The 24,311-nt window shown below is 33.4% G+C and overlaps 1 protein-coding gene across 1 annotated transcript in view; it reads left to right on the top strand.

The window, feature by feature from the left end:
- Positions 1 to 4,533: 4,533 nt before the first annotated feature.
- The window catches only part of LOC118197277 (uncharacterized), a 189,617-nt gene continuing 169,839 nt past the window's right edge, over positions 4,534 to 24,311 (top strand). Inside the window, exon 1 of the mRNA XM_085826841.1 lies at positions 4,534 to 4,681. Coding sequence (XP_085682967.1) covers positions 4,658 to 4,681 — 24 coding nt within the window. The 5' untranslated portion in view covers positions 4,534 to 4,657. The remainder of the gene's footprint in view (positions 4,682 to 24,311) is intronic.

The following is a 24,311-nucleotide window of genomic DNA, read 5'->3' as shown; positions in this document are numbered from 1 at the left end:
GGAAACATGACGAAAAATTTTGTCACAAAGCGGATTAAATTACAAAAATATTTGTGACAACACAAGCTTTCTGGTTACTAGTTCACAAAGCAGCTATATTATGTAAAAATCTGTAAAAAGTTGGAAGCAATTCTTTTTAAAATAAATAAAATACCCCAATTCTTGTAACAGCCACATATTCGAAGATCATAGCTGTATAAGCCCCCTTAACATAAGTATTTTGACACAAGAATCGGACATTTTCTAAAATAAAATACCATTTTTTTTCCATATTTCAATTCTATGACTCAATTGATGCCAAAGTGCCAAGTTTTGTAAAAATCGCAGGACTAGTTTTTTAAAAATTAGCTCTCAAAATTTTAGCTCCTTGCTCATTGAATTTGGTATATATTGTTACGGTTTTTGTATTCATTTAGCTATTTTTAGTAGAATTTGTAATTAAAATTGTTTTATATTCCCGTGCAATATAGCACGAGAATTACCTGAAAGCTACGCCAGAAAAATTAAAATACAGAAGCGTGCGCATTTAACGTTTTAATAAATAGATATCTCGTAATTGCACTCTTGCCATCCAGAAAAATCGAGAAAATACGAGAATGTTCTCCTGCGTTTAAAAAGCTTATAAAAGCTGGAGGAAAACATCGCAATTCTGTTGTTGTTCAGAGAACTGTTGTTGTTGACTGCAGCGAATTCACGGTGAGATCGGATTAACATTCTCTACTTTGGATTGTGCTCTGTAAAATGTTTTAGTAGTTTAAAATATAACTACTGTAAGATATTGTAGAAATATCTCTGATGAAATTTCAGCATTTTGTTTTATTTGTTGTGATAAGAATAAATTTTATTTGCTTTTCATCGGACTTGTGCAATCAATGTGTTACGAGCTCTACCGCACGCAACAATATTTATTAATATCTTTTTTTTAATTAAACTTATTTGATTCTTCCTGTCACATTTCGAAATTTAGGTTCATTCCAAATAAAGTTCGCCCATTTTTTTACAATTTATTTTTTAAATTTGTATTTTTAAATAATTTTCATAAATTTTCCAAAAAACATTTGGATTTATAACCTATAAAATTTTTACCATCAACTTAAAGTAAACGTATTTCTAAGCATACCTGCAAAAAATGAGAAGTTTTTATTTAAAGTTTCCAAAGATATACAAGTGAATTTACATGCTGGTCCGTTTTGAAATTTAGCATAATTGTTATAAGGATAAAACTCCAAATGTGGTTTACGCACTTTGCTAAAATTATTCGAAAGTATAAACAAAGCGCCTTTTTTTCCGCTCGTATGTAGTGATACATTAAGAATTTCGCCAACTGAATTATTCTTGGCGCAAACTGAAAAAAAAATGCGCCAAGATAAAGTTTTTTAATTTCTCCATAAATTTCACACTAAAACTTACAAAATTTAATACCCAGGCATAATTTGAGTTGTAGAATCGAAATATGAAAAAAAAAAAAATGGTATGTTTTTCAGAAAAGGCCGGCTTTTCTGTCAAAATATCTATGTTAGATAATGTTGTATATAAATCTAATATATATCCTAAGTAACGCTTTCGAGACACGGGCAGCCAGTAACCCAGCCACCCCCAAACAACAAACAAAAATACTAAATCAAAACTAAATAAGCACATTTAACACAATATTAGAGACTAAGAAACAAATAAAAAAAATCCATAAACACAAATTCACAACACAGAACACCACAGATATCCAAAACCCATATAAACACAAAATTCAATTTTAACAGAAGATTCCTACCAGCGCCCTATTTTCATTCATAAACTTCATTAGAGCAATAGAATATGATTTAAAAACTTTAAAATTAATGACACTTACATTAAAATTTGTAATGTTAAAAATCTGTCTAATAGAGGCTGTTAAACTACAATCAACCGCGAAATGCCTAGCATCACCACCCTGCATTATCACCCTGTATTATATTTAAGGAAATTAAATAATGAAGAATCTGCATAAATGTATATATGTTTCAAGCATTGTGATAAAACAACGGTACACAGAGCCATCAAAATTTGAACAACGTAATCTTCTATAGAATATGAGCATGTGAAAACCTAATTTGGAATTTGAAATTTGTTTTATTATCGATTTCATATTCTGTAGCTCTTCAACGAATTTTTGATTAAAAACCTAACGATTTTCAAACGAGCAACGGCAACACTGTACGAAAAAAAAAAAAAAAAAAAAAAAAAAAAAAAAATATTTCAGCGCGCGAGACTCTGTATCGAAAATTCTAAAGATAGGCTCATTTTAAAATTATTCTCCAATATTGGTGGTGAACTGAATTTTATGGTTTGAGCACATAGAACATGATGTTTAATAAATAAAGTTAACACACAAAGCGTTAAAAATACGCCCCTTTGGACGTTATTTAAAATATAAAACCTTTCAGATTCGTTTTTCTTTTTCCTCAGTTACATGCTACCAATGATGAACTTTTTATTTTAATTTTCTAATAGTTGTTTTTGATTTCGAAATTCTTTCCTTTAAATTCTTGTTTCCCAGCTGCAACTTCCTGCCAGAATGAGATTTTTCTGTTTTAAATGAATATTAACTGTTTATTACATTTCTATAATAAACAGAACTATTTATTATAGAAATCTAACTATTTTCTGATATTATATGTCTGTTTGTATTAATCTATTTTCTGTTTCTTCTATTTAATCTGTTTTCTGTTATTTCTATATTAATCTAACTATTTTTTGTTATTATATTTCTGTTTATATTTTTGTTTTATATAAATGATGTAGAACCAGGATTTAATGGGAAGTTCAATCACTTGCGTAAAAGATCTCAGAAGTTCTCAGTAGAATGTGTTCTGCCTTCGGTCCACATCGTTTGCTTTAAGCCTATCTTAGTACGTACGCTCTTGTTAGTATTCGCCGGTGAGGTTTAAGGGCCAACTCGGTTAGTTATCTTTGTATAACTTAGGTTAACATTTAAGCTAGTTAGAATTCGTTTAGTTTCTTATTTTCTATCTTAACTTAAAGCCCAAGAGGAGAGGCTTTCCTGTAAGCTCTGTGAAGGGACCGACTCTGTTATTTCTGTGAATGAATAAAAGTGTATTTTAACCCTTCTTTGGACTCATATTTTACAGTTGCAAGAAAACCAGCGAATAGTCGCTAGACACTTAAGTTCTGGTAGCCAAGGATACGTAAATAAACTATAACCTTATATTAGAAAGTTGAAAATATTTTGTCACGATAGAAATTGTTTGCTCAAATAATTTCAGATAATTTTTCTGTTATAAATTCATTCTTCCATTCCTGATATAAAAAAATAACGAATGACATTAATTACCTTGTAAAAGACTCTGCTACAAAAAATAATTATTATTTGTAACGAATGAAATCGTTATATGTTACCGCAAAAGACCGAAATTGGAGAATGTCGACTTTCACCGGAGAATGTCAACATTCACCAAACACGTCGGTGAAAGATCGAATATTGCATTACATTCTTGTACATTCGGACCCTCACCGGTGTATGTCGACAATCACAAATATGCTCTGGTATAGATCGAAAAGAGAGGTCACAATAGTTTAAGTTGTTGCAACAAAGATTTGAATCACATAATTTAGTAAGTTTTTTATTACTGTTATTTTATTTTCTCATTTAGAGCGTACTGTATAATTAAGTAAGTTTTTAACTTCTGTTATTTTCCTTTCTCATTTTAAATGTACTGTGTGTGTTAAGTTCTTATGTTCTTAAGTTCTTATTTTAAGTCTCAAATGCGTTTTTCCGCGACTGAATTACGGAGAAGAATATATAATATTTTTATATGTTCAACATTCATCATTAGTACATGGTGAATGTCGACATTGATCGGCGTAAGCCAGAAATAAGAGTATTTGGAAAATATTTCGGACATACACCGAACCGACTATGTGAATGTTTACTTTCACCGGTGAAAGTCGACATTCTCCATATTTCAGTGTTTCACCGTAATGTATACATATAAAAACAAGCCTTATGTATAAATGCAACGTAAACATAAACTTAATGTCAAATACACATACAGGCATACGCACACATACAAATCTCAAACGCAAATAAACAGTTCATATTTGCTCAGTGTAATAAACGGTTCATATAAATATGAATTGTTATTCGTATAACAGTTCAAATAAACATATTTGCTCAACACGCGTACAAATAAAGGAAAAGTTGAAGAATCTGAGAAGAAAGAGCGAATTAAATATCATAATTACTATGACAACATAGGGTCATTTAAGCACGATCGTAAGAGATTCACCTTCATTCAAACAATTCCCTGTTTCAAAAATAAATTTAAAACATTTTTATCAATAAAAAATCCCTTTCGGAATTGAGTAGTGGAATTGGAAACATGAATCGACACATTGTGATGTGGGAATCAGAATATTCCCATCTCATTTATTTACGCGCGTGTCCGGCATTCCCGTGCCTTAGGAATAACGGCCCGGTTATTGGACCGTGGAAGGCCATCGGGTTAGCAGGGAGAGAGTGACTAACCTTGAGAGGGGGGTGGGGGCTAGGTGATGGAAATGGGCCATTCAGGAGAGAGCCAGACTCTTCAGACGGTAGCTGGCGCTCCTAGCGATTGAGTACCAGAACGTGACTCGTAAAGCCAGCAAGAGGTTGGACAGCATGAAGTCGACGGCGAGGACACAGGTAAGGGCATCTGATTATTATCTACCCACCACTTCCATGCCCGCAGGAGCGATCTGTGATTTTGACATTTAGCTCAAGAAAATCGAAAAATTGACAATATTAATGAATTCGATGATGCCAAGGAGAGAGTATTTATTGCGTTTCACATGAAATTTTATTTACCAATTCGAAATGTTTTGATTTTTTTCTCTTTCTTATATATATATTTATATATATAGCTAAATCGAATATATATATATATATATTAAATATATATATATTAAAAAAAGTAAATTAAAAGTCCTATGACTTGCGCTAAAGCTGCAAAGTAATAAACTAATAATTCATAATAATTTATAATAAGTAAGCTTTCCATATACCATCTCCAAGGAACGCAAATTCAATTTAAAACCATGAATAAAAAAAAAAAAAATTAGCCAAAATTTTAATTAGTCAGAATTTTTTCTAATTCCTAAGAGTATAATAATTCCATTCCATAAAAGTTGGCCCATCATTAGTTTAATTAGTCTGAACTTTTTTGTTATTTAAAATACCAATTTAAATTCTGACTAAAAATTTTTTTTTTTTTTTTCATTCATGGTTTTAAATTGAATTTGTGTTCCTTAAAGATGGCATATGGAAAGTTTACTTACTATAATTATTATATATATATACAGTATATTTATTTAAATAATATATTTAAGTAATGTATATATTAGATAACACATAGTAAAGAAAAACTTTAAAATTTGCTTAACAGGACTAAAAGTAAAATCCTACGCTATTGCTGCAAAGATAATATTTAATTTAATAAAGTAATAGAGAATATAAATACAAACTACCTCCAAGGAAATGCGAACTGTAATTTAGAAAACAAATGTGCAATAGTATGGTAATTATTAATTGGAAATTGGAAATGAATTCCCTCGATTGCCAATTAAAAATAAAGCAAAAGTATTATTGCTGATAAGTTAAGATCTTCTATTTAATCAGCAATAGTTGCCTTGTTTTATTTTCACTTTTAATTTAAAATTAATGAGTTTTAGAATTTACTTGGTAGGACTAAAAAGAGTAAAATTCTACGCTATTTATTGCTGCAAAAATAATTTTTCATTTATAAAGTAATAGAGCAATGAAATGAAAACAATGTAGAAAACAAATGTGCAATACGGTGGTGAATGTTAATTGGAAATTGTAAACAAATACACTGGATTGACAATTAAAAGTAAAATAAAAGAATGAAACAAGAGAACAATTACTGAAAAGTTGGGAATTTTCTCTGGAATCAGCAATAAATCGCTTGTTTTTTTTTATTATTATTATTTTAAATTGGCAATCCAGTGCATTTATTAAACAACTTATTTCCCATTTCATTAAAGAATTTCAGCAATTTAAATCTTGTTTTATTGAAAAAAGCTGAAATTAAGGATCGTTTTATTTTTTGGAAGAATTTCTGCTTAGTTGGATGTAACACATAGCTTGGCGGTGTGTGTTCAAAATTATTTAAAATTAAGATTAAAAAAGTAAAGAAGCTGTAAATATTTATTTTTATATTAAATGTGATGCGAACATTATAATTTTTGACATGGCTTGGTGCTTGTTTAAAGACATAATCTGTTTCAGTTGAAGATTTTGTAATAAACACGTTTCAGCGAAGAATTTTTGAAAATTTGTATATGACGTTCAGTATTTAAACAGGGAAAAATAATTTTATTAAAAAATAAATTTCCAGTTAATTTTAAAAAGCATTCTGAAATAGCTTATTTACATTCTAATTTAAAGTTTTATCATTCATAAATAGGAATTATTCTGAAAGCAATATTTTTGTTTTATTTATATTTTACCTTAATATTTTATATAGCAATAATTACAACTAGTTTTTTGTCTATATGTTCTTCATTATATTTCAAACGAAGATCTAAACAAATAGCAAAAATAAATGTTAAAATTTCTTTTTCTTATAAGTAGATTTTCACTTCAAACAAACATAATTTCAGATTGAAATTTATTTATGCAGATTCTATTCATAAGCGGCAAATATTCCATTGTGTAAGATGGCAATACGGCAAACTCGTTTGGTGTCTTTTTAATCCGAGCCTTTTTTTTTTTTTTTTTAATAACCAGTTTAAATCACTTCATCCAGTTTTGAAAAATTTGTATCTATGTTGTTCCTAAATTTTATAGTTCTATTTAACTCCCCCCGTCTAAGACTGAAATCTAATCTTGAACGATATTTGTTTTTAAATAATAATAGCCTTCATGCGTTAAAATAAATAAATAAGTATAATTTTTCAAACGTTCTATAATTAAAAATTTTTCAAACGTTTTATAATTAAAAATTTTTCATTACTGAAATATGATGGGCAATTTATTTAATTTACGGTTTAGAAAAGTAAATACATTTTAACGATTCACATATTTTAATGATTAAAAGGAAATACATTTTAACAATTCACATATTTTCCTGGATTTACAATTCCTCTAGATATGAAGCTCTCACAAATGCTAAAAAGTTGCTTCTATTTTCTTTTTTGGTACTATAATGCTTTTTTAATTAAGTTTTGAAAAGTGCTTGTTTAGAATTATATGTAACGAACCAAAAATATTATTAAAATAATTTAAGTTGAAAGAACGTTTCAAGAATTGTCATCGCTATAAAGAAAGTCTAAAAAGGCTAAACAGTTTATGGAACCAAAATTGTACAAAGTTAAAGAATTTTAAACTTCGAAGAATCAAATTAAAGAATTATATAGAAAAATTCATTTGTGTTAGATTTAGATAAAATGCATACATATCCAGAATAACTCTTTCTACTCAGGAAGGTGGGTAATTAAAATGAAAATTATGAAAGTTTATGTGTAATGAAACATATAGAAGAGAAAATTATATGTCTGTAAGCTAAATTTCTAACTTTAATTTACAATAGGTCTTTTAAAGTTCTACGACTTATGCTAAAATAATATATGAAAGTCCACGATTACCTCCAAGTTTCCTATAAAAAGCTGAAGATAAACCAGTTTCAGCATCTTTTTGTTCTCGACATTAGACTAAAATTTTATCATGCTTATTATATTCGAAATCGCATATAATTTATCACGAAATGAAGAAGTGTTCAGAACGACTTCTGATTTACTTCTATTCCTACACAAATTTAAATCATCAAATATGCAATGTGTGATGATTATATATATATATATATCTAGGCATGTAATCATTTCAGAAAATAATTCAAAATCTGAATGAATAACTCCTAAATTAGAGAAAGGAAATCCTAGATCATAAAAATGGGATTTACCATCGATTAAGGGTTCAAGTTATTGATAAATTATTCTATATATAGGGTTCAAATTTAAAAAAAAAAATATCATATGATTATTCTTCGCTTTTTTTCGCCCGTCCTTCCGCAAAGATAATTTCAGCTGGAAACTTATCTATGTTTATCGTTTACTTCTCAAGACCTTTGCCAATCGATATGCCTCCCTGTACATTGAAGTCCAATTCCAAGATGAGATGATGTCCATCAGCACTTAGGTCAAATTCGAGATTAAAATCTAATTCGGCGAGATAAAGAAGCTGACATGAGAGATCTCTCAAATCATTCCTCTAACCTTTTAGTAAGAAATCTATTAGAAAGAAAATGCTAAGCAGGAAAATTATCGTCTTCAGTAGAGAAGTCTCATAGTTAGTTTTAGGGTCAGTGGACTTGTTGATGAATCAAGAAGACAAGCTTTGTTTGAAATAAATATCTTACAATTATTTACATATTTTCTGATTGTATCTTAGAAATAAGTTAACTGTTTAATAGCCTAAAATGTGTTTCTCTACCCCGACCAACTCCGTATGTTATCAGGAACATATTTTATACCCAATTTTCCCCAAATATGAGACCTTCTCTTACCCACAGTGCCACTGATCAGTAGAACTACATCAAGACAAAGCAAGCGCTACACGTCAAAATCCACTGTTAATTCCTGGAAAAAAAGGAACAAGAAACGGTTATCAAGGCCATACCCTTCTCTTATATCCGCACTAAATCTCTTGATTCGATGAATTTTTGCGCTTTTGGACTTTTAAAAAGCGAATTGTCCAAACGTGGACCAACAGCCCTCCTTGGACTTTGGAAAGCTGTTCAAGAGGAATGGGATAAAACACCTCTTCCGATACTAAGACAGGTTGTATTGCCTTGAAAATTACGGTGTAGAAAGATAGTGAAGTTGTTGTCACATAGACCATTTAAAACACAAAAATTGTATGTAAAATATTTCTGTGAATACGACGAAAATCATCTAAAAATTGTGCGGAACAGGCTGTGTATTGACATCTATCATGCTATATAACAAAGATGCTCTCATTGAACTATCGTAAATACTTGGTGGTTTTGTATAGCGATACTGCTGAATTTGAATACGCTTTAAAAGGCCTCGTAAAGTACAAATGTGTGCATTTGGAGGTTCTTATCAGGACGTTTTATCATGGATGGCTTTTTCCATTTTGCTACTTCAATATCCGCATTTCTTTTATTCCATTTTAATGACCTTACCCTTATACAAAACACTTTAGAATGTTTATAGCCCAAAGGAGCAATTTGCCCAGAAGGGCTATTAATTTCGTTTTGGCATTTTGCGTCGATTCACTATAAACGGCGAATCACTTTTTAAATTGTTGCCACGAAATATTAGAGCCCTGTATTATATTTAAAGAAATTAAATAATGAAGAATCTGCATAAATGTATGTATATTTCTCGCATTGTGATAAAACAGCGGTACCTGAAGCCATCAAATTTTGAATAACGTAATCCTCCAGCCGAATATAGGCATCTGGAAGAAGCCCAAATTTAGAATTTGAAATTCGTTTCGTTATCTATTTCATATTTTGTAAAACAGTTATGTGTTTTTGATTAGGAAGCTCAACGATTTCAAAGAGACCAATGGCAACACTGTACGGGGGGGGGGAATCTGAAAGGTTTCACATTTTAAATTACGTCCAAAGGGACTTTTTTTTTAACGTTTTGTGTGTTACCTTTATTTATTAAATATCATGTTCTTTGCACTTAAACCATAAAATTCAGTTCAACAGTAATGTCGCAAAATAATTTTAAAATGAGCATATCTTTAGCATTTCCGATACACAGTCCCGCGCGCTGGAGTTAAAAAGGCTTTTTTTCCCCTGTAGAGAGTTGCCATTGCTCGCTTTGAAATCCTTTAGTTTGTTAATCAGAAATTCGTTAAAGTTTTACAAAATAGGAAATCGATAATAAAACAAATTACAAATTTCAAATTTGGTCTTCCACATGCCCGTAGTTGTAGGAGGATTACGTCATTCAAAATTTGATGGCTCTAGGTACCGTTGTTTTATCACAATGCGAGAAACATACGTGCATTTATGCAGATTTTTCATTGTTTAATTTCTTCAAATATAATGCAGGACTCTAACATTTGGTGGTAACAGTTTGAAAATTGAAACGGACATTTATAGTCATTCAACGCAAAATCGCAAAACGAAAACAATACACCTTCAGGGACAAAACGCCTTTGGACTAAAAATTTATCTTCAGCGCGCGAGACTGTGTATCGGAAATTCTAAAGATATGCTCTTTTAAATATTTTGTGAGATTGCTGTTGAATTGAATTTATGGTTTAAGTGCGAAGATCATGATATAGAATAAATAAAGCTAACATACAATATATATATATATATATATATATATATATATAAAGCCCCTTTCAGCGTAATATAAAATCTAAAAGCTTTCAGATTTTTTGTTTTGTGTTATTTTTGTTTGTTTAAACTTCATCGTTTCCTTATGCGCTTTTCTTTTCTGTAAGTTCTTACGTACCTTGGTTGTCCCAAATTTGTATTTAAAAGTAGTTGTATTTAATTTGTATTTAAAAGTATTTAAAAGTAGTAAAAAAATTTGTATTTAAAAGCTGTTTTGAAGTTGTTTATATGTTTTCTTATTTTGATTTTTTAAATTACGACTTAAGCATATCCCATCCTGACATTTTTCTCTTTACGCAAAATAGTATCTTTATCAAAATCGATTACAACTATCTAACATCATTTGTTACAATGGTTCAAGTGTTTATCTTAAATGCGTTCTGTAATTATTGTTCAATGACAATTAATTAACGCTTATTATCTGGATTACACGTTCATGTTCGCTTTGCTACAATCATTGTTTTTTATATAAACACAATGGTCGCTCCTCTCTTCTTAGCGGTAATTTTTTAGTTTCTGAAGAAGGGCATGTATCTGAGTGTCCCAGAAACCGACAAAGCGTTATTTAAAATTTACGTCAACACAAATTTACTGTTTTGCCTAAACAGGATTACAGTTCGACTGGCAAAAATAGCAACAACAGTATTTTCATGAGTCCCCCCCCCCAAAAAAAAATGAGTTTGATGAAATATATTAAAAATTTAAATGGAATTAATTAAAATATGCAAAATTTCCTATCATTTTATTAAATTATTGAATCATATTTTAATACTACGAGCTTTGTACTTTAATTTTTACAAAAACTAAAAAAGTTACACTCTATTCTACTTTTAATTTTTTGCCTTTAGATTAGCTTCTTTTTACTGCCTTGTATAAGGTTAGGTTAGGTTATTTCATTACGGCAAAGCCTCGAGGGCTACCTGCTTTTAGGGGAGGGATGCCTTCGTGGAGGACTTTCTAAGGGAAACTGGCTCGTATACACGTTATACATGGGGAAAACAACGAAAACACCCATGCAGCCAGCCCGTTCGCGGGATTCGAACCTCCGACCAAACTACCAGTGTTCAGCGACTTTACCGCTCGGCCGCTGGTGGGCTTTTCCTTGTATGCTCTTCCTTGAGTACTGTAATCGTGAAAAATTTCGGGTATCATATTTCAAACGCTTTCGACACCATTTGAACGCTGTTTTTGCATGACGTCTGTATGTACCTACAGAAAAGGGACAGTTTTGCCAAAAAGAATTGTAAAATGGATTTAAAATAGATTCTGAAGAGACTTTTTTTTTATGTCTGTACGTATGTATGCATGTATCTCGCATAATTCGAGAACGAGTAGTCATTAATCCGGTTAAGGTTTTTATGCCTTTAGTTAATCTGCATCCAGTAGTTGTAGAATTATCAGTAGTTTAAAAGTGCAAGTTAAGCCTAACGAACTGCCATTTGTTTACATTTGAAACTCAGTAGATTAGTGAATTAAGTCAGTTTCTGTACTTTCAGTGTCTTTTTGTCGAGTGGGATCAAAAGTAAACGTTTCAGCTTTGTGCACTGAAAAATCTGCCTTCTTGCCCGCCGGGACGAATTGTTTGTTTTTTCATAGAAACAATTTTAACTGTATTTTTTTATCTTTTTTATACGGTTTCAGCTGTGTTTTGTGTTTAATGTTTTTCTGTATCTTATAATTTTTAGTGAATATGTTTTGAGTTTTTATGCATTTTTCTTTTGCCGCGAAGTGAGATCTGAATAAATTGAATGAGAAATATAATAAGGTATTTCTCCCGCCTTCGTAGCGTGTCTTCGTAGTGTAGTGGTTCTGCACGCTGGGCCGGTATTCCAGAGGTCCGTGTTTCGATTCCCGGCGAAGGCATTTGCTATTTTTCATCTTTTCTGGCTTCCAAAAATCCTAATATCTCTACAATATATCTAATGAAATTCGAGGAAATAAGTTTAAACGAAATGCAGCAAAAGATGTGTATATTTAATAGGCCATACAAGGAAGTCATATAATGTCCACATCAGATGTTTACCTTTTTATGTCTTAAATTTATTGAAGTTGCTATTATTCGGGCTCTAATATTTTCTTTAATAAAAGCAAAACAAAACAAAAATTGCAGTCATTGAAATTTCGCATGCGGATGATCTGAATGAATACCGCATACAGATGTTCTACGTCCAAATAGACAAATGATTAAAAGTTAAAGTTAGTACATGTGAACCTCTCACGGCGCATGTTGAACTTGCGTGGATAAAGCGTATCAATAACAAAGCTCAAAAGCATGTAGGAACTAAAAATATATGTGGAGCATTACGTCCTCTAAAGAAGTCTTTAGAGAATTTGCCATCAAAATTTTCGTAACACAAACCTATGAGACATCAAGAGATGTTGTTTTGGGTTGCGGAAAGGCAATTATGTGGTCAATTTATTGTGCAAAACACGTGCAACAAATATTTCGTAGTCCAATGTCGAGCACTGACTACGAAATACCTCATGCATCTTGTAATGCGGCAACTGTTTGCAAAAGTCTGTGCTCGGATTTATTTGGGATTGTACAGTTATAATCGCTTAGTCTTCAATAATTTAACAATTCGTATTGGACTGCTGTCCATGTCGAGGTATAAGTAGCATTACAGCATACAGGCATTTCCAGTTTTGTACCCGTTTAGCCCATATTTACAGTCCTTCTGCAGGTACATTGATAATTTTTTGGCCCGAATGGGCTATTACTCTCGAATTTTTATTTTGCATCGAATCACTATAAATGGCTGTATAATTTTTCAGATTGATGCTACCAAATATTATCGCCTTGTTTTGTATATAAAGCACCTAAATAATGAAGAATATGCGAATGTAAGTATGTTTCTCGCTCTGCAAAAAAAAAAAAACAAAGATTAATAGATCATCAAATTTTCAATAACATAGTCCTCCACCCGAACGTGGGCACCTGGAAGCCCGAATTTGCAATTTTCAATTTGTTTAATTGTCTCTTTCATGTTTTGTAATTAATAATTAAATTAATTAAACGAATTAAAACAAACGGAACTTAAACGAATTTTTGATTTTAAAAAACTCAAGAATTTCAAAGTAAGTAGTAGCAACACTGTAGGGAATAAAGCATTTTTATATCCAGCACGCGAGACTGTCTATCGGATATTCTGAAGATCTTGAAATATTTTTAGCCCAATGTGGCGTTAGCCCAGATGCTCTGCAAACGTGTATGTGTCTGTAAATGATAAAATCTTTCGTTTGGCCGTAATAGAAAATCTAAGGGCGATTAGTTTCGAAATGGAATTTTGTGTCGAAGTACTATAAACGGCTGTATCACTTTTCAAAGTGTTGCCACCAAATATTATCGTCTTGTATTATATTTAAAGAAACTAAATAATGAAGAATCTACACGAATGTCCGTATGTTTCTCGCGCTGTGAAAAAATAAAGATACCTAGAATCATCAAATTTTCAATAACACAGTCCTCCACCCGAACATGGCACCTGGAAGCTTGAATCTGGAATTTGGAATTTGTTTCATTGTCTGTTTCATATTTCGTAAACTTTTAATGAATTATTTTATTAAAATCTCAACAATTTCAAAGCAAGTAGAGGCAGCGCTGTAGGGAATAAAACATTTTTATCTCCAGCTCGCGAGTCTGTCTATCGAAAATTCTAGATATGTTGTTTTTAAACATTTTAGCCCAATGTATCGTTAGCCCAAATGCTCTCGAAATGTATATGTGTCTCTAAATGAAAAAAAAAAAAAAAAAAAAAAAAAAAAAAACCTCTCGTTTGGGCATAACATAAAACCTGAAAGCTTTCAGATTCCCCACCCACCCCGCCTTTTCTTATTCATGCGCATTGCACTTATTAGTTTTTATCAGGTTTGGATAATTAAAAAGAATTTTTTAAAGGTATCTTAGTTTTGCTTAAATGTCCTGAACTCACTGCTATTTGAGTTTTTACCGCTCAAGAAGAGGAGCAATAATGCAGTAATTATTTTTGTGTTTCTTTTATAACACGTTTACTTTACCTTAATATCATTTTTTTATATATATATTTAACTTTTTGCATTTTCTTATCTGTACGTCATCATTCTCTAAGTTTCGTCATCTTATGTATTATGAAATACACAAAAAAGAAAAAGTAAATTGACGCATTGTTGAAAATAAGATGTCTTATCACTGACATCATTTTAAAGTTCATATATTTGCCGGATTTCCGCTTTTCCAAATCATCAGACTGGATTTCTATTCCAATTGCGCATAGTACTTGGAAATGAGATTATGACATTTAAGTCGCATAAAGAATTTAAATGGATCAACTTTTGAGTGTGCTGTAGAATTTAGACGCATGGAAGAAAAGTGAGTTTTCGAAAGAAAATACCTTGGCGAAGGATAGCTATCCAGTAATAATTTAGTAATGAAATATTATATTTAGAGAGATATGAATGCTTAAAGAATTAAATAACTTTCCAAGTATAGAAATGAAATGGAGAGATGATTTTTAACATATACCTCAGCAATTATGTTTAATCAAAATGAAGAGAAACGCAAAGTAAACTTTAATATTAGACATAAAAAGCTACGCTAATTTGCCCCAAATTTTGAAAAATTCTACCGATTTCGAGGATGTGCAGACACAAGATTTTGTTATTCAAAAATGCAATGCTTTATAAGGTATTTCTCCCACCTTCTTGGCGAGCCTTTGCGGTGTAGTGGTCTGCATCTACAGAGTGGCACCCGAACTAAAAGGGTGGTGGATGATGATGCTCCCCACCTAGGATTTGGCGATTGGGTCCCCTGAAAATACCAGCCGCCCTTTAAAAGGGGGAGTATAGAATGTATTTCTCCCGCCTTCCTTCGTGGTATGGTGATCTGCACACTGGGCCGGTATTCCAGAGGTCCACGGTTGGATTCCCGGCGAAGGCGTTGCTGATTTTTCATCTTGCTTGCTTCCAAAAAAATACCTAATATCTCTACAGTGGCGCCCGACCTAAAAGGGTGTTGGATGATGATTATCTTCACCCAGGATTTGGCAATTGTGTCCCCTAAAAACCCCAGTCGCCCTTTAAAAGGGGAGTATATAAGATATTTCTCCCCCCTTCTTGGCGAGATTCCGTGGTGTGGTGGTCTACACGCTTTAAAAAGAGACAGTACTTTTGAGCATTGTAAGACTGGTACTGAATATCACCAATTCTCTAAGGCGACCATCTTCGAAGAAAATCAAAGTCTTTTGAAACCAACAGGTCTATCGGGTGATTTTAATGTTTCAGTGTTAATATGTTAGCAATCGGTGGCTGAAGAAGCACTAAGCGTAATTCGAAACAATAAAATTTCGCTTCAAACTTATCTTTATTTTTAGTCCAAAAGGAAAATCAGTCCGGAATGGGATACTTGTCTGGATACGGCATTTTGTGTGCAAACACACAAAGTGTGCGTTGCGCCACTTTTCGAATTGTTGCCAGCAAATATTATCGCACTATATTATATTTAAAGAAATTAAATAATGAAGAACCTGCATAAATGTATGTATGTTTCTCGCATTGTGAAAAAACATAGAGCCATCGAATTTTGAATGACGTAGTCCACCTACGAATATGGGCATGTGGAAGACCGAATTTCGAATTTGTTTTATTATCTATTTCATATTTTGTGAAATTTTTATGAATTTTTGATTAACAAATTCAGTGATTTGAAAGCGAGCAGTGGCAACACTCTACGGAATAAAGCACTTTTATCTCCAGGGCCCGAGACTATCTATCAATAATTCTAAAGTTATGCTGTTTTTAAATATTTTGTGATTTTCTTGTTGAGTCGACTTTTACGTGGCGTTAGCCACAGAAGCGTGATATTTAATTAATAAACTAAACACGCGAAACCTTAACATTAAATGACAAAAAAATGTTTTGTAAAAGTTCTGTATCTTCGTAAGAAACCTGAACATTGATATGATAAACTGAAAAAAGAACGAAAAAAACAGAAAAATTTATGCCAGCTCTTAACATGAATCGGGAATTCTAAATGCATACTGCTATGCTGCTTTTAAAATTTTTGTAATAAGGGCGAATATATGAATCTTAATAATAAAGTTAAAAAGGGGAAAAAAGAGGGGGGTTCATTAGCAGACTGACAGACTACGAGCTCAACGAGAGCGTAAGAAACATTACCAAATCCTTTTGGTCGTCAGTTAGAATTTGAAACTTTTCAAACTTAAAATTTCTTTTATAAATATTTTTAATGTCGTGGAGTTTACCTTGCCCCTTACTGGTTTCAATAAAATCCTATCGCGGAGCAGATTATAAGGGAATAATATAACATAGCCGCAAAAATGTGTTTTAGAGATATTATCATTCTGCAAACGATCATGCTTCTGTCTTTCATGTGAAAACAAGATGATAAAATACTTATCTTATTTTCCCATAACGCATCTTCAGTTCAAAATGAAAGACTGCTCTTTACTATAAAATTGTATGTATGCGTGTTTGTTTTATTGTTATTACTTTATATATTATACTGCCCTATCTAACGATACCTCTAGAATTCTAATTTCTACCGAAGACAAAGCATTTTTAAGTTCCAAACCGGTGTCATTTTTATGGCGCGATGTTAAAAATTATTACCCATTTTTAGCCGTAAAATACATGCAATATCCTCTTTATTGTCTGAAAATGTGTCAACATTGTTTCTTTTAACCATTAAAATCGTAACCAAACTAAACCAAACCAATAAATAACATCCTACGATGTTGTTGTTTTTCGTATGAATCTTTCTCTAACTAGAAGATGGTGTTCTTCTAGGTTTCAGAGTGAAACGTATTATAAATAATGCAATCAGCTGCGTTTGCGCGCATTTAAATGTTCGTAATGTTTAGATCACGTAACCGTTTCTCGAGAAAAACTACCAAGCTGATGTTGTATTGTTTTCTTGCGCACAGTTCACTTAAGTCTGTCGGTCAGTTTTTAAAGTCTTCCTCTGTTATTATTCACTTTACATTCGTAATGAGTTATGCGCATAGCAACGTAGTTTGTGACAGGAAGTAAGTAATGTAGTTTATGATTTGCAAACATTTTATGTCTTCAGGACGTGATCTTTCGAGTAAAGTAATAAAATGGTTGTTGTTTACATTGTGTAGTATAAAACAGATAGAATTGTAGTACGAAGTTTATTTATTATTATTTTTCACACCTTAATTGTGTTTCTGATGTCAAAATGTTATAAACTGGAAATGGTCTGTTTTTCCTCCCACCCTGGGTTCAGGGCTCAGTGAATATTGAACTGGCTTATAGGACATTTTCCTGGCTTTCACTGTATATGACGAAATTTATTTTAGAAAGGTCTTCTTCCATAAAAATGTGTTATCGTAAGCGAAAAATTTGATGAGGGCACCACATAGCTTCCTTGTACGGCCTATTGAAGTATACACGTTTTTGCTGCCTTTCATTTAAACTTATTTCGTCGAATTTCATTAGAGGTATATTTCTCATTCAATCAGTTCAATTCTCACTTCGCAACGAAGCAAAAATACATAAAAATTTAAAAACATCTTCATTAAAAGTTGCGAAATACAAAAAACATAAAACACCGAATACAGTTAGAAACGGCCCCTCCTCCCAAATTAGAATTTCTACGCAAAACAAGCAGTTCGGCCGGCGGAGGTGCAAAAAACTCAAAATTAACTTTTGGTCCCGCTAGGCAAAAGACACTGAAATTGGCGCACATTGTCACAAGCCTTTGGCCTACTCAGAGCAATCTGTAGTTGCAGCCAAATTCATTCAAAAACGGACGTATGATTCAAAAATTTGTAGACATACAATTTAAAGAATGGATTGAAAAGTTTTTTCCAAAAGAAGCATCGTTTATTTGTTACAGACTGTTTAGCAATTAAAGCATGTTGTTCAATGTGGGCTCTCTCATTAAAGTGTAAAATTTGCAGGCAATGTATAGGGTGTTAAACATCTGACCTTAGCTGATCGCCAGTGATCTCTCGCAAATGCAACATTATACGATCGTCGCCCAACCGGAAATGCAACATTATACGATCGCCACCCAACCGGAAATGCAACGTTATACGATCGTCTCCCAACCGGAAATGCAACATTATACGATCGCCGCCCAACCGGAATTGTCATTAAAGTCGCTGACTGCCATGTCAAAGGGCCCATGTCCGAATCCCGAGAAGGCATGGATGTTTGTAAATGGATCTTTGTAGTCTTATCATGTGGTTTGGTGGAAGGGGAGAGGGATGGGAAACCCTCGGACTCGATCCCCCCACGGGGTGCTCTCCATCAAAATTGGAGACGGAGCTGAGCCAAATCGCCTGTCACCTGTCCTTGCCAAGAGTAATTTCGTAGGCTTGTGCTGACTACGTCAGACAAATGAACATAAGCAACAACAACAAGAACAACATTATACGATTCCTCAGGTCAGCCAAAGTTGCAAGATTCCAGCGATAAACCCCGCTATTTAAATGGTCCCATAACCAAAAATCACACGGACAGGCATCGGGAGAACGGTCCGGCCACGGAGTATGAAATGAACGACTAATCACCCTGTTATCCATAAAATGTTATCGCAAAGGCCTCTGCATGCAGAGTCCATCGGAGTCTAATGATTAGCGTCGCTGACAGTCTGCGGAGACCATCTAGTCTATGGAGAGGTACCATTTAATTTGCGAATTTCATACTGTATTGAGACTATATTATAATCTCTTTATCTTTATCTAAATGATCCCCCGGGGATCGACGTAGAGAACTCTGCGAAGCTACTGGTTAGGATCTGTACCTAGGCAGTCTCGGCCACGGGGGTATAAAATTTATGAACTTGGTGGTTCTGAAGGCTCTGGGAAAGGTCACTTATTGGCCGGCCCCGGAGTCTGGCACGTCCTAGCGCGGCGTGGTACTAGTAACCCGGGGTTTTTCCCCGGGGTCGCTGGGTAATGTCCCGCTGCGACGGGCTCGCCCAAGCGACTGGTAGGAGCATTAGACGACCGGTGCTGCCTGGGGTGCGTCCCCAGGTGGTGCGCTGCTCTCCTGGAGGGTAATAGTGGAGGTTGAACCACCACGACGTGCCCAAAGGGGGAGTGGACCCGGAATGAGATTGAGTTCTCGATACGGGGAATGCCCTAATCTTCTTCTTCTTCTTATGTAAATGATTATTTTCAATAAATACTGGATGCATGGCGTACGGTGGGATTGCAAGATGCACCATAATAGGTAAACTGTAGATCAATGCGTAAGCTTCAGTTACAAATTTCTTCAACCTTTCTTTGTAAATTCTTATAAAGCCTATATTTTTTGGAGGGAGAATTAGTTAGTGTGGGAAGGCACTACTAGTTGACCCGTGGTATTGGGTGTGAAAATAAGTTTTCAGGTTTTTTTGGGGGGGGGAACTTGGAAGCTTTATTTCGAGAAAGTGGAGGAATGTATTTTATATTAAGTATTGTCCATCCTTAGCTACGACTTTCAGGTAGCATACGGATTACGCGTTTTAAAAATTCCTCGACTTCTGAGACGGTCCAAGAACCGATCCAATTTTTGGCTTCTTCGTATGAAGTGACGTGCTGCTTGGCCAAGTAAGAGTCATCAATCGGAACAAGTGGAAGTCGGAAGGAGCAATGTCTGGAGAATACGACGGGTGGACTAGGAGATCCTATGGAAGCGCTTCCAAAGTTTCCTTAACGACTGTTGCAGCATGTGAGTGATTGTTGTCGTGCTGAAAGATCACTTTGTCATGTCTTTTGGCATATTGTGGTGGTGGTGGAGGAGGTTGGAGCTTCAGTGCTCGGCTCAGGTGCATTAACTGTTGTTTGTGACGTTTCCTAGTGATGGGGCATGAATCTTGGTCCAATAACCCCTTCAACTCAGCGTCTTCAAAGTTTAGGGACATTCCTTCGCGTTCTTCGTCGCTGGCGTCAAAATAACCACTTTTAAAACCTCAGAACCGGTACTCACGTGTTTTTATAATGTTTCCCATATGCTTCGCACAGCAATCGATGCCATCAACTGCAGTTTTCTTCAAATTAAAGCATAAATGAAGCGCTTCCTGCAAATTTTGCCTTGTTGGTAGAAAGGTTGACATGGGTTGAATACAAAGAAAGTTGGTTATTTACACTTCAGCCAAATGAAACAGACTGGTTTTGAGGCGCTTTAACACGAATATAGTTACAAGATTGTCGGATAGGATTTAATACTAGTAACGCCATCTTATGTTTTAAATCCCTTAAAAACCTATTTGTACGCCCAAATACATCGCTGATGTCCCCCATACTTTTATCTGTACCTGTACTTGTGGAGAGGAACTACCCTGTATAAAGTGGTGGATACAAGGCAATGACGCTGGTGAAGTTGAGATAAGACGAAGCTGTTGAGCATGTCACGATATCTGAGGAACGTTACAGAGCATGTTAAAATGCAATTATCGTAATTTTCTTCGATAATGAATGGTCCAAGGATGTACCGACACCTGGCAGTAGTTTTAGGCATGGGATTATATGGAAGTAGCAGGATTATATGGAAGACACGTGGAACTTATATGGGCACGTGGATTATATGGAAACACATATGGCCCAAATGCGACAATTTTGGGTGTTCACGGTTCCATTGATATAAAAATGTGCCTCATCACTGGCCACAAAGATAAACTACGGTCAGTGTCCGTAACGAGCAGATGCTGGTTGCGGTTGACCTTAAACGGGAAAAATTCCGTTTTTCACATTTTATTTAAATAAAATCACTTTTACAAATTAAACGTTAGAACAATCCAAATTCCTCGATATTTTCTGGAAATTTTTTAGAATTAAACAAAATGAAATTTAGAATCTTCGCGTAATTGTTCTTTTATTATTTACTTCGATATTTTTCCTTTTATTGATATAAATACTCGTTTTATACTGACAATTTGATTATTTGAATTTTTTGATTAATTAATTAATTTATAAATTCTTCAAAGCAAGAATTTTTATTTTTTCCCCTCATATATCAAAGAAAATTCCAGTTTTTTAGCTTGAAATACTTCGAGAACATTATGTATATTTGGGTCGCATTAGGTGGTAACTGAAGTACTAGCTCCCGTTGTGATACAAATATGGACACACCTATTGGTAAAAGACAATGTAACAGTTGGGTAACTTAAATACATGAATTTTCTGTATAGGCAGCTCTTGAAGAGAAGGATTCTGTCTTTAAATATAAGGAACAAGGAAATAATGATAAAAATTCATTGAAATGATTTGTGGCGCTAAAGATAGAAATATATTTTCTGTTTTTGCAATCAATATTGCATAGCAATACAAAATGTTTTGTAAACTGCATTGAAAAGAATTAAAAATATATATCTGCAGGGTAGTACAAACGATTTCCTGAAAGGAAGCGGGCTAGCATCAGTGAATTTGTGAGTGAAATACTGCATAATAAAAAGTTTATAATAGCACACAGCTCCAAAGATAGGCTGGTAAAATATATTTTATCTAAAGAAACACTTCATATTCTGTAACTTTCCACAAAAATACTCGTAAAGGGGTTCACAGTATTAGGTGTGAAAATAAGTTTTTAGTGCTTTTTTGGAACTTTGAAGCGTTACTTAGAGAAAGTGGAAGAATGTATTTTATTCAAAGTATTGTCCATCCTTTGAACATCTAGTACAATCAGTAGTTAGTACAAGTATCTAGTACAATACCCAGTATCTAGTACAATCAGTAGTTACACTTCAAAGTACTAGAACGTTAAACACAACGCAATGTAAGTCACAAATAAAGAGTGAAGCTAAACCGGAGATCTCTCAGTGCTCCGAACACATGCTGAACATACAACTGAAAGCAGATGCTCTCTTCGAACTAACATAGTTTTCCCCCAGCTCCGAAGATATTTCTAGTACTTTCTACTTCTCGACTTTACTGGTAGGCATACGAGGACCGAATTACGGTTACAGCTATATAGAGCATCAATTACGGTTACTCAATTAAAATACCTGATACTAATGAGAGAGCCATTTACTCTGTTAAATAAATATGCCCTATTTTCTTACTTTTCTGACAAGCTCCGCTTCTTTAGATTTTCATGTTACATTATATAGAAAAATGCAACGATTTCATGTATAATTTCACTAAAATTATCTATCTATGTACAAAATTTGTAATTTTTTTGGGGGGGGATAGGAATGGGACATTTGAATATTGGTGTCCCGCAAATCTTAAAGTTTTCGGAATTCAAAACCCTTTTTTTCTTTATTCGAACTTTTCGATTTGATCACTTCTTCATTCGATTACTCGAGTTTCCCTAAAAAAACTGTTAAACATTTTAACTCAAAATTTTAGTAACGTTAGTTTTACTGAAATTAAATAAAGAAATAATAATAAAATCAGTGCAATTGTTGCAGTTACAAAGATATCTAAATTACTAATATCACCTCGAGTTACCTTGAGTGCCGCATTTTTTCAAGACGCCATGTAACGAATTCCGCTATAATTTTCTAGTAATCGGCGTGCTGGTTCACGAATGTTACTCTTGAATCGTGTTGATAATTCCAGAGACACGTGAGTAACTTTCTAATAATAGGTCCTAAACGTTCCTACTCACTCGTACTATGATTTCTTACCAATGCGCCGTGAGTCTACCAGCTTGAACTATACCTTAATGGATGTTTAATTTTAGCTGAATCCGCGATATCATTTCATGGCGCTTCGAGTACCACACTGTTTTACAAAATCTATCAGATCTTCCTAGTAATCATCGTTAAATCTATCAGAACTTCCTAGTAAACCCCGTTAAATCTATAAAAACTTAATAGTAATCGGCATTAAATCTATCAGAACTTCCTAGTAATCGCCGTTAACTCTATCAGAACTTTCTTAGTAATCGCCGTTAGATCTATCAAAACTTCCTAGTGATCGCCGTTAAATCTATCAGAACTTCCTTAGTAATCGCCGTTAAATCTATCAAAACTTCCTTAGTAATCGCCGTTAAATCTATCAAAACTTCCTTAGTAATCGCCGTTAAATCTATCAGAACTTCCTTAGTAATCGCTGCTTTGCATTTTCTCGAAACTAATTCTTGAATCGTGTTGATAATTCTGGAGATAGATAACCTACTAATAATAGGTCCCCAGAAGTTTTTAGCAACTCGTACTATTACATATTAACACTGTGCCATGCACCTACCATTTGAGCTGGTTAATTTTCAACTTTTAATTGAAATCTGAACTATTATCAAATGATTCTTGTGAAAGTATTTTGAAAAATGAATCTCAAAATTCGAGAGCTTTTACTATGAACTTCATTTGTATCTTCTTAATAAATACATGTCTATCTTTAAAAACGTACAATCTTAAATTTATATTTCATTAAAGCCAGATTTGAAATGTTTCTTTAAAAACTTCTACTATTAAGTAAAAGTTTTTTCTTCTATTTCTGTCTTCTGATCTTATTTAAAGAACTCAAAAGATTCGAGACCTTTTAAGATTCGGATTCAAAAGATACCTGATATGGTCACATGATTTCCTTGTAAGGCCTATTAAATTATACATAATTTTTGCCCCACATATATTGAAGATTAGAACATGAAGGCATTAATTAACTAATTCTCTTTCAAGAATTGTAGTCACAATTTCGATGATAATACTTCTGTGAAGCACAGGCACACTTTAACGATTTAAAACACCTTTTTTTTTTTTTTAATGTAAGAGAGGGCCACCGTACACTTCGTTTTCATTGACATTAGCACTTTTGGACTTGCAGATAAGCAAACACATTTATTGAACTTGCAAAATACTCGATACCCATTCTGAATTTCCGTTACGCATGGAAGCTTGAGGAGGTGTTTTGTTATTGCAGACACTGCAATGACGTTTCCATTGGAATTTTAACGCACAAGATATGTATCCTACCGGTTAATTGTAATAATAGCAAGGAAAAGACAGAGCACTGTTGATGAGTAATATCCAGATAGGATAGC

The sequence above is a fragment of the Stegodyphus dumicola genome, chromosome 11, assembly GCF_044657685.1.
Source record: "Stegodyphus dumicola isolate Sdum_Otavi_A_Nest chromosome 11, ASM4465768v1".
NCBI lineage: Eukaryota > Metazoa > Arthropoda > Arachnida > Araneae > Eresidae > Stegodyphus > Stegodyphus dumicola.
The sequence above is the reverse complement of the archived record's forward strand: the minus strand, read 5'-3'. Positions and strand labels throughout refer to the sequence as shown.